At 40.5% G+C, this 11,758-nt stretch overlaps 1 protein-coding gene across 1 annotated transcript in view; it reads left to right on the forward strand.

Annotated features, from left to right (window-relative positions):
• dnai1.2 (dynein, axonemal, intermediate chain 1, paralog 2) overlaps positions 1-11,049 on the forward strand; it is a 34,872-nt gene extending 23,823 nt beyond the window's left edge. Inside the window, exons 19-20 of the mRNA XM_029775738.1 lie at positions 648-833; positions 10,581-11,049. Coding sequence (XP_029631598.1) covers positions 648-833; positions 10,581-10,682 — 288 coding nt within the window. The 3' untranslated portion in view covers positions 10,683-11,049. The remainder of the gene's footprint in view (positions 1-647; positions 834-10,580) is intronic.
• The last annotated feature ends 709 nt before the right edge of the window (positions 11,050-11,758 follow it).

The following is an 11,758-nucleotide window of genomic DNA, read 5'->3' on the forward strand; positions in this document are numbered from 1 at the left end:
TCACTCCCGCTAATGACCAAAATACTCCCTCTACACTGTGATGTGGTATTTTTTGTTTGTGTGTGTGTGTGTGTGTGTGTGTGTGTGTGTGTGTGTGTGTGTGTGTGTGTGTGTGTGTGTGTGTGTGTGTGTGTGTGTGTGTGTGTGTGTGTGTGTGTGTGTTGGTTGGTTGACATGTATTTACTGAGGAATGGACCAATCTGCAGCGACGCTAAATGTCAGGAGAGGCAAGCTTTTCCTGTTAGGGTCATTTGAATAACAAGATATCGCACATGCACACACACACTCTCTCAGTGTTGCGCAAACACTGGTACGAACACCAGATGGTCCGAGTTGCATCCCCATTGAGAATCTCTCTCTCTTGCCTTGCTGACTGGGTTTGTCACTCAGAGGTTCCCAGCTGGAATAGATGAGGATGGAACAACATGCGCAACTCGATTTATTTAGAGAACATCTCATATATTTTTCTATAAAAACAGTATGAGTCAGTTTTCACACTCATTCCAAAAGGCAGCAGGTTCAAACATATTTCTGTTCTCCACCATCCCACATTGTATTGCTTTTCAGGTTTGACCAAATGACTCCCCTTGCATTTGCATGAGATAATCTCCCGAACTTTCTATATATCTTTAGCTTTTTTTCCTCAGGTTCATACCTTTGACCTTAGCATCAACAAATATGAGGCCATCTGCCAGCAGCCGGTGGTGGCCAAGAAAAAGACTAAGCTGACTCACATTGAGTTTAACCCCGTCTACCCCATCATCATCGTGGGAGACGACCGAGGATATGTCACCAGCCTCAAGCTCTCGCCTAACCTGCGCAAAAAGCCCAAGGTAAGAGCCTAAAGTGCCCAGCAGCGCTGGAGCTGTGTCAGCAACTCTTAGCAAGGTAATTTGGTATGTTAAAAAAGCAGCTTTTCTTTGTTGGAATGGTGTCAGCGTACCCCAACGAGAGAATGGTGTAGGTGTGTACCGATTATTTAAAAACATTCATTTAAGTAAACCGTTGATTGGCCAGCTCATCCTCCATGAGGAAATAGCAGGCTTTTTTAAAACAGTTTGTTTGAGATATTGAGATACAAGTTTGAGGTTTTTGAAGTGTTTTGTTTCTCTAATTTATGCTTTGGCCACAAATACAGGTATAAGGGGAGTCAATAACATTATTTGGGTATTAGTTAACAGAATATTAACTTTTAAAAGTGAGATTTTCACTGGACAGTTAGTTTAACAATCAAACGCTAGTTTACCAAGGATACTCTTATGTGTTGAGTCAACAGGAAGCCATGGCACCCTATTGCCTATATTAGTATTTTGGACCAAAAGTAGTGCAGTATATATGGGAATAGGGTGCCATTTTGGATACTTTAGATCTTTAGACCCATTTTCAGAAAGAAAAGCTAGCTCACAGTGCTACTGATGATTAACAAACGATTAGATAAGCAGTGCTCTAATGATGAGCAGTAGTTCAGTGTTTACTGATTTCAACAAAGCGAGATGAGAGTTTTTTTCCCTCCTTGGAAACAAGAAGATGCCGTTTCTTCACTTCCTGATGACGTGATCTCACTGGGCCGGCCATCGATCGGGGACTAAATTGTTCATTGCCAGCCGCTGCGGAGCTTATTGAAAGTATCACTCAATTGTACATTTATGTGAGCCGGCCCTTGTCACATGCATTTCTCATAAAGGAAAAATCTAATTTATAATCATTGGTGTGTCTAGCTGCCATAAAACACCATTGATTGAAGGCCTTTGTGCGTTTGTTTATTTTCACCTCTAGAGGCTCAAGTGAAAATGGATTGAGTGATGTTTTATTACAGTATCGGATTGTTTGTGGCAGATATCCATTTGAGGGCAGATCGTTCGGTCTTTTAAGGTGCTCATGTTCATTTTCATACTCTCCGTATTCATTTTTTGATAGTTGATTAAGGCCACGTATTTTCCAGTCACTTATAATTTCATGTCATGCTGACGCATGGCCTTTCTTCAAGGAACACACTTGTTTGCATCTCAGTGTTACAATGAGACAGCAAAATGACTTCCAAAGCCAAATGCTTCTAACTGGCATCAACAATAGTCCGATAGACGAGCAGGGTATAGTAAATGACAAATCACATTTCAGGGGTCGCGCGGTTATCGTGACAGAAATGGTCAAAGATGATTCACCTCCTTCGTAGCTTAAAATGACTACACTCTGCTAGCGTCATTGGTGTACTACTTGTACATTCTGTGCTTTCATTTGAGTGGGGAAACTTTATTATTCACCTGTGGCTGTATCCCACTTTAGATATGTATCTGGCCTTTGCATTATTCATACAGGTCTGTTGTTGTTCTACACAGCTGGGAACAGATCAAATGATTCATCATCAGCAATGCCCACACCCAACGCATAATGCAATAAATAACACTGTCATGTTGTCTCTGCTACTCTCTCCTCTAGGCCTCGACACACACACACACACACCTCTTTCTTCCCCCTCCTCTCTTTACGCTAAGTGCTTACACATAGGCCTTTGTACAATGTAAACAGTTGATTGAATCGTGTGTATAGTATGTGTGGTTCAACATGGGACTACTGCTCTCTCTCCCCCACTCTGTCCAATTAGCTTTGGTTGCACATCGTGAAGTAGTTGTTTGTTTGTTCATCTGTTTAATTAGATAATCAGTTTCTAAATGAACGTTGTACTGTGGTGAGAATATACATATTCTCCGTTTCAGTTCTTGTTCCCTCTTGAGGGCTCCACTGGAGAACATGGGGGTTAGGGTCCGGGCAATTCACGGAGTAAAACCAATTTGACACGGGAGCCTTCAGCTGTTCCCATCTCATTAGTCACACTCCCGTTGTACCCTCTGATAGTGGTGGCTAATGAGGTGTGGTGTTTATAATCACTGTGCGCTCAGTAACCACAGGCCAAGAGAAGGAGTCTCTGACATAAAGGACAACACGGACATCAGACGTCAAGTCACGGCATATTAATTACACTCATTTTGGGGGTTAGCCGCGGCTGTAGTTCCGGTACACGTCAGAGCATTTAACAGTTGGACTCTGATGTTTTTCAGTGACTAAATTAATCATTCATGGGAATCGTTGGTGTTGATGAGACCCGAGTTCTAAGCCAAGTTATATAGTTGAGGGTAAACATTTGAGTGTCCAACTCCATTCCCAGTACAGCACACTCCAGATGTTTATTTAGGAGCACTGTGACAACCAGCCTCTCCCCTCCTTCTCCCGTGGCTGTCCAAAGCCACTGACAGTGAATAAAGACAAGCCTGCCCAAAACTCAATCTGTTGCCCCAGGACACAGCAGAGCCATCTCTTCCTTTGTCCACTGGCACACCAATGAACCTGTAATGTGTATTCACAGTTACCACCTTCACAACGTTGCAGATAGACATGCAATCTATAGCCTAGAGCTGACATAATACACAGCCTAGCCTATCCTCAATGACCGAGATCCATGTAACTTCTACTCCAGCGATTCTCAACTGGTGAACACAAATTTGGGTCGAGGGAGGTTTTGAATGTGTCCGAGTAAAAAAAAATATATATATATATATATATATATATATATATATATATATATATATATATATATACAGTACCAGTGAAAAGTTTGGACACACCTACTCATTCCAGGGTTTTTATTTATTTTTACTATTTTCTACTTTGTATAATAATAGTGAAGACATGAAAACTATGAAATAACACATACGGAATCATGTAGTAACCAAAAAAGTGTTAACATCACTAGGGTAGGGGGCACTATTTTCACCTTCGGATGAAAGCGTGCCAAAGTAAACTGCCTGTTACTCAGGCCCAGAAACTAGAATATGCATATAATTGGTAGATTTGGATAGAAAACACACAATAAAATAATGTCTGTGAGTATAACAGAACTGATATGGCAGGCGAAAACCTGAGTAAAATCCATCCAGGAAGTGGGATTGTTTTATGTTTGTAGTTTTCCATTGACTGCCTAAATAGATTCCATTGACTTAGGACTCAAATTGCACTTCCTATGGCTTCCACTAGATGTCAACAGTCTTTAGAAATTGTTTCAGGCTTGTATTCTGAAAAATTAGGGAGTAAGACCACTCTGAATGAGTGGACACTGCAGTGTCCCAGAGGTTTTTCATGCGCACGACCGAGAGCGCGCCTTTCCTGTTTTCCTTTTATATTGACGAAGCTTTTGTTCGGTTCAAATTATATTGATTATTATGACTAAAAACAACCTGAGGATTGATTATAAACATTGTTTGACATGTTTCTACGAACTTTACTGATACTTTTCTGATTTTTTCGTCTGCCTGTTGTGACTGCCTTTGAGCCTGTGGATTACTGAACAAAACGCGCAAACAAAATGGAGGTTTTTGGATATAAAGAGGGACTTTATCGAACAAAACAAACATTTATTGAGTTAATGGGAGTCTTGTGAGTGCAACCATATGAAGATCATCAAAGGTAAGTGATTAAGTTTATCGCTATTTCTGACTTGTGTAACTCCTCTACTTGGCTGGTAACTGTTTATAATGATTTGTCTGCTGGGCACTGTTCTTAGATAATCGCATGGTATGCTTTCGCCGTAAAGCCTTTTTGAAATCTGACACCGTGGTTGGATTACCAAGAAGTTAATCTTTAAACCCATGTATAACACTTGTATGTTTTATTAATTTCTATAATGAGTATTTCTGTTTTTGAATTTGGCGCTCTGCAATTTCACTGGATGTTGGCCAGGTGGGACGCTACCGTCCCACACCCCCTAGATAGGTTAAACAAATCAAAATACATTTTATATTTGAGATTCTTCAAAGTAGGCACCTTTGCCTTGATGACAGCTTTGCAGACTCTTGGCATTCTCTCAACCAGCTTCATGAGGTAGTCACCAGGAATGCATTTCAATTAACAGGTCTGCCTTGTTAAAAGTTAATTTGTGTAATTTCTTTCCTTCTTAATGCGTTTGAGCCAATCAGTTGTGTTGTGACAAGGTAGGGGTGGTATACAGAAGATAGCCCTATTTGGTAAAAGACCAAGTCCATATTATGGCAAGAACAGCTCAAATAAGCAAAGAGAAATGACAGTCCATCATTACTTTAAGACGTGAAGGTCAGTCAATCTGAAAGTTTCTTCAAGTGCAGTTGCAAAAACCATCAAGCACTATGATGAAACTGGCTCCCATGAGGACCGCCACAGGAAAGAAAGACCCAGAGTTACCTCTGCTGCAGAGAATAAGTTCATTAGAGTTATCTGCACCTCAGAAATTTCAGCCAAAATAAATGCTTCACAGAGTTTAAGTAGCAGACATCTCAACATCAACTGTTCAGATGAGACTGCGTGTTTCAGGCCTTCGTGGTCGAAATTCTGCAAGAAACCACTACTAAAGGACACCAATAAGAAGAAGAGACTTGCTTGGGCCAAGAAACACGAGCAATGGACATTAGACCACTGGAAATCTGACCTTTGGTCTAATGAGTCCAAATTTGAGATTTTTGGTTCCAACCGCCGTGTCTTTGTGAGACGCAGAGTAGGTGAACAGATGACCTCCGCATGTGTGGTTCCCACCGTGAAGCATGGAGGAGGAGGTGTGATGGTGCTTTGCTGGTGACACTGTCAGTGATTTATTTAAAATTCAAGGTACACTTAACCAGCATGGCTACCACAGCATTCTGCAGCAATACGCCATCCCATCTGGTTTGCGCTTAGTGGGACTATCAGTTGTTTTTCAACAGGACAATGACTCAAAACACACCTCCAGGTTGTGAAAGGGCTATTTAACCAAGGATAGTGATTGAGTGCTGCATCAGATGACCTGGCCTCCACAATCCCCCGACCTCAACCCAATTTAGATGGTTTGGAATCAGTTGGACCGCAGAGTGAAGGAAAAGTAGCCAACAAGTTCTCAGCATATGTAGGATCTCCTTCAAGACTGTTGGAAAAGCATTCCTCATGAAGCTGGTTTAGAGAATGAGTGTGCAAAGCTGTCATCAAGGCAAAGGGTGGCTACTTTGAAGAATCTCAACTACAGTTCGAAGTCGGAAGTTTACATACACCTTATCCAAATAAATTTAAACTTAGTTTTTCATTATTAATGACATTTAATCCTAGTAAAAATTCCCTGTCTTAGGTCAGTTAGGATCACCACTTTTTTTCAAGAATTGGAAATGTCAGAATAATAGTAGAGAGAATTATTTATTTCAGCTTTTATTTATTTCATGTTCCCAGTGGGTCAGAAGTTTACATACACTCAATTAGTATTTGGTAGCATTGCCTTTAAATCGTTTAACTTGGGTCAAATGTTTCGGGCAGCCTTCCCACAAGCTTCCCACAATAAATTGGGTGAATTTTGGCCCATTCCTCCTGACAGAGCTGGTGTAACCGAGTCAGGTTTGTAGGCCTCCTTGCTTGCACACACTTTTTCAGTTCTGCCCACAAATGTTCTATAGGATGAGATCAGGGCTTTGTGATAGCCACTCCAAAACCTTGACTTTGTTGTCCTTAAGCCATTTTGCCACAACTTTGGAAGTATGCTTGGGGTCATTGTCCATTTGGAAGACCCATTTGCGACCAAGCTTTAACTTCCTGACTGATGTCTTGAGATGTTGCTTCAATATATCCACATAATTTTCCTACCTCATGATATCATCTATTTTGTGAAGTGCACCAGTCCCTCCTGCAGCAAAGCACCCCCACGAAGTGATGCTGCCACCCCCGTGCTTCACAGTTGGGATGATGTTCTTCGGCTTGCTAGCCTCCCCCTTTTTCTGTCAAACATAACGATGGTCATTATGGCCAAACAGTTCTATTTTTTTAATCAGACCAGAGGACCTTTCTCCAAATGTACGATCTTTGTCCCCATATGCAGTTACAAACCGTAGTCTGGCTTTTTTATGGGTTTTTTGGAGCAGTGGCTTCTTCCTTGCTGAGTGGCCTTTCAGGTTATGTCGATATAGGACTTATTTTACTGTGGATATAGATACTTTTGTACCCGTTTCCTCCAGTATCTTCACAAGGTCCTTTGCTGTTGTTCTGGGATTGATTTGCACTTTTCGCCCCAAAGTACGTTCATCTCTAGGAGACAGAACGCATCTCCTTCCTGAATGGTATGACGGCTGTGTGGTCCCATGGTGTTTATACTTGCGAACTATTGTTTGTACAGATGAATGTGGTACCTTCAGGCGTTTGGAAATTGCTCCCAAGGATGAACCAGACTTGCGGAGGTCTACCGTTTTTCTTTTTGAGGTCTTGGCTGATTTCTTTTGATTTTCCCATGATGTCAAGCAAAGAGGCACTGAGTTTGAAGGTAGGCCTTGAAATACATCCACAGGTACACCTCCAATTGACAAATGATGTCAATTAGCCTATCAGAAGCTTCTAAAGCCCTGACATCATTTTCTGTAATTTTCCAAGCTGTTTAAAGGCACAGTCAACTTAATGTATGTAAACTTCTGAGCCACTGGAATTGTGATACAGTGAATAATAAATGAAATAATCTGTCTGTAAAGAATTGCTGGAAAAATGACAAAGTAGATGTCCTAACCGACTTGCCAAAACTATAGTTTGTTAACAAGAAATTTGTGGAGTGGTTGAAAAACAAGTTTTAATGACTCCAACCTAAGTGTATGTAAACTTCCAACTTCAACTGTATATTTTGATTTGTTTAACACTTTTTTGGTTACTACATGATTCCATATGTGTTATTTCATAGTTTTTATGTATTCACTATTATTCTACAAAATAAAGAAAAAACCTTGAATGAGTTGGTATGTCCAAACTTTTGACTGGTACTGTAAATATATGTGTATATTATTCTTTTTTTTATGAAAAATTCTCCAGTCTGAACTTAAACGACTAGACAGTGGTGGAAAAAGTAGCCAATTGTCATTCTTGAGTAAATTTAAAGATACCTTAATAGAAAATGACTCAAGTGTCACGCCCTGATCTGTTTCACCTGTCTTTGTGATTGTCTCCATCCCCCTCCAGGTGTCACCCATCTTCCCCATTATCCCCTGTGTATTTATACCTGTGTTCTCTGTTTGTCTGTTGCCAGTTCGTCTTGTTTGTCAAGCTTACCAGTGTTTGTCCTGTCAGCTCCTGTCTTTTCCCAGCCTCTTTTTTTCTTGCCCTCCTGGTTTTTGACCCTTGCCTGTTCTGACCCTGAGCCTGCCTGCCATCCTGTACCTTTGCCTCTGTTGCTATAATAAACATTGTTACTTCGACACGGTCTGCATCTGGGTCTTACCTTATCCTGATTTCAAGTAAAAGTTAATGTCACCCAGTAAAATACTACTTGGGTAATAGTCATTATAGTATTTGGTTTTAAATATACTTAAGTATCAAAAGTAAATGTAATTGCAAAAATATACTTTAGTATCAAAATTAAAAGTATTAATCATTGCAAATAGCTTATATTAACAAAACCAGATGGAACAATTTTCTTGTTTTTATTTATTTATTTATGGATAGCCAGGGGCACACTCCAACACTCAGACATAATTTACAAACAAAGCATTTGTGTTTTGTGAATCCGCAAAATCTGAGGCAGTAGGGATGATAATTGCGTGAATTGGACCATTTTCCTGTCCTGCTAAGCATTGAAAATGTAATGAGTACTTTGTGTGTCAGGGAAAATGTATGGAGTAATAAGTACATTATTTTCTTTAGGAATGTAGTGAAGTTGTCAAAAATATAAATCGTAAAGTACATATTTTTATTTATTTTTACATATACCCCAAAAAACGATTTATTGTAGTACATTAATGTTTTTTTACTTTAGTACTTTACACCACTGTGACTAAAACCAGGTAGAACATGTGTAGACATGATAATGAACCTATATTTATTTATATTTCATTTAACATCTTAACAATTTTTCTTCAATCACAGTATTATTAGCAGCAGTATTTAGCAGATTTGGTTGATTTTGTGATCACAAACCAGTGAGTGACCTTAACATTCTTCATAAAAAATATAGGCAAAATTGAATTATTGACAATGAAAAAGGTGGGACTGTTGTCATATAATTTGTACGTTTACTATCAATATAGCATCAAAAATAGTTTTCCAGCTTGCATTTTGGCAAAACATTATTAGCAATGTGAATATTGGATTGTGACTGAGACAACCTGGTTAAATTTGGGTCCCGAGAACTACTGTTCTACAGTATATCTATCTGCATGTCCTGTAACGTTGCACCCTACTAAGCAAGCCCCTGATTTAGGAGCCTATGCGTTATATTAGTCTGCAATGCAGCACTGGGGTCTCATCTATATGCATAACCTCTCGGCATTGAGAGAAATCCTATTGAAATAGGTAGGACAAGTGCCATGATTTGAAGATCTCTGTCCCATGCATGCCGACAAGATAAGCTCCCCCTCGGTAAAAACTTTGTAAACAAGGTTATGAATGAGATGTATTTTTTTCAAGGCCAGTCAGCTATCTACTCACTGTACCACTGCCTAAATCAAGTCATCCACTACAGCATCAAGTCATCTGTAGCATTTTTGCAAAATATATTTTTGTAGTCTGTGAATATTGCTGCGCTCTGTCACTGAATTTCCATAAATTCAATATTAGACCACCATGTTAAACTGCTGTGTGTGTGTGTGTGACGGTCCCTGTGCTGTAACACTCTGCAGCCCAGCCCTGTGTGCTTTGAGGATCCCTATAATATAGTATACTGTAGTGATGTTGTATGAGGGGTGGAGCAGGCAGCAGGAACAGGAATGGGCTGGGTGAAGAAAGATGGATCTCACTCCACTACTTATCATCTCTGCCCATTCAGCTTTCTCTCTCTCTCTCCCGTAGCTATCAGATATGATGAAATGCCTTAAACAGAGAGAGGGGGGCATATTTAAACAGATAGGGGAATATTTTAATAAATGCACCAATTAAGATACTATGTCCGGTCTGCCCACCTGTCCTCGCACTTCTACCTTGCAACTTCTAGAAACAGCATTAGTGTTTTTTCAAGAGTGTTAAAGCACTCTCTGCATGACATGTACCACAATGCATGTTGGATTGAATCATACCCTTCCTTAGTCCTTACCAGTTAACAAGGTTGGGCAAGGACCGCTGAAAATAACCAGCGCTCTCGAGTAAATAATCTAAAGGATGCTAATTCAATTAAAGTCCCACCCCAGGATACACAGTGTTCCATCAGCAAGGTCGGTAACCATAGTGATGATCTCAGATAAGGAGGAGGTACTTGATGTCCTCCCAGGGAGAAATGATGAACCTCCAGAACAGCATGGGAGAAGTGCCAGGTGGCCACATTACCACCGGACACCATGTTGGACCGCTTCCTTTACCTCTTGTTGGCCACGTTTGAAGTCAACAATGGGATAATTTTAACTGCCAATAACACATTCCATATTGGAAGTTGCACGCTCTGCAAGTCTGCCTTTTTCTAATTTCTTAGTCTCCGAAAAGAAAGGCTTTTATTGGATTGCATTTCTCCAGGTCTTTTATCTTGTCTTTGTTTACCATCCCTTCCTTCCCAGCTTGTTTTCAGTGTATGTTTTTCTTCATTAAGGTCAAGTTGTTTCCCCTCCAGTATTTGACATGTGTGCTACTGTGTCTCTCACCAGGAGAAGAAGGGTCAGGAGCTACCCAAGGGGCCTGAGGTGGAGATCGCCAAGATGGAGAAGCTGCTGAGTTTACTGCGGGAGCCAGAGAACAGCAATGCTTAGAAACCATGACCGCACCATGCAGGACTGTAGTCGCCCACTGTTTTTACTACTGCACTCCAGTTATAAACCCACCACCATTCATGACTTATTACTACTGTCTTCTGTCTTCTAAAGCTGCATACAAAAGCCACCATTCCTTCCCATGTTGAAGTACAGTGCTGTCTATTGAATCTGTGCAATCTAGCCTACTGTTTTTCTCACTCTTGCACTGTGCACTATACTAAACATATAGGTAGTCAGTGTGCAACCAGCAAAGTCTCCTTTACCTGATGCAGCAAAACCACTCAAGCTTTGGGTTATATTTTTGGGGAAAACAGAGTAGCTCAGTTTGTTTGGAAATATTCATAAAAAAGATTTATCATTCCAATGTCTGGCACGTCTTGTTATTTTTGTTGTGAAGGGGAAGAGATGCTATGTCCTCGTCAGAACAAGTCACATACTAGGAGTTGTAGGAGTGCTGTCCTACAACAATGTGTGGGCTGTCATTGACACTGTACCAAAGGAGGTTAGTACTGAGAGGACCACATTTTAAGAGGACAAAGTGAACAAAGCCTCTCAGCTCCTTACATAACACTTAGTATGCTTCGCTCACAGACCACTGCTATGTATGAGTGACCATGACACACACTCCACACAGCCCGCTGTTACCTTCAATACACACAGGCTTGTTTTTCTTCGCAAGAAAATGTCTGAAATGAGAAGCATTTAGAAGCTTTGGAGAAGTCCAGTCCTTCGGAGAAGTCTGGTCCAGTCCTCAGACATTCAAGGTTCTAGCCTCTTTGACTCCACATTAATTAACCTTGTGTTAAACCATGTGTCTTTGACCTCACTAGGTTGTGTGTGAGTGTGTGTATAACACATTCATGCCTGCATTCCGTTATGCATGTCAGTACTATCAAGGACCAAGAAGATCAAAACAGTCAAGAAAGTTGAGTTATTGATGCCAACTTGTCTCTGAGACACATTTTTAGCTGTTACAGGTTGTTTCACTCATTCAGCTGCTGAAGTTAAGAGGAACCGTTATACTTTGATTTTTAAGAGGGCCAGTGGGTGTTGTCTGCTTGACAGTTGACATG

Source organism: Salmo trutta, chromosome 14, assembly GCF_901001165.1.
Source record: "Salmo trutta chromosome 14, fSalTru1.1, whole genome shotgun sequence".
Taxonomy (NCBI): Eukaryota; Metazoa; Chordata; class Actinopteri; order Salmoniformes; family Salmonidae; genus Salmo; species Salmo trutta.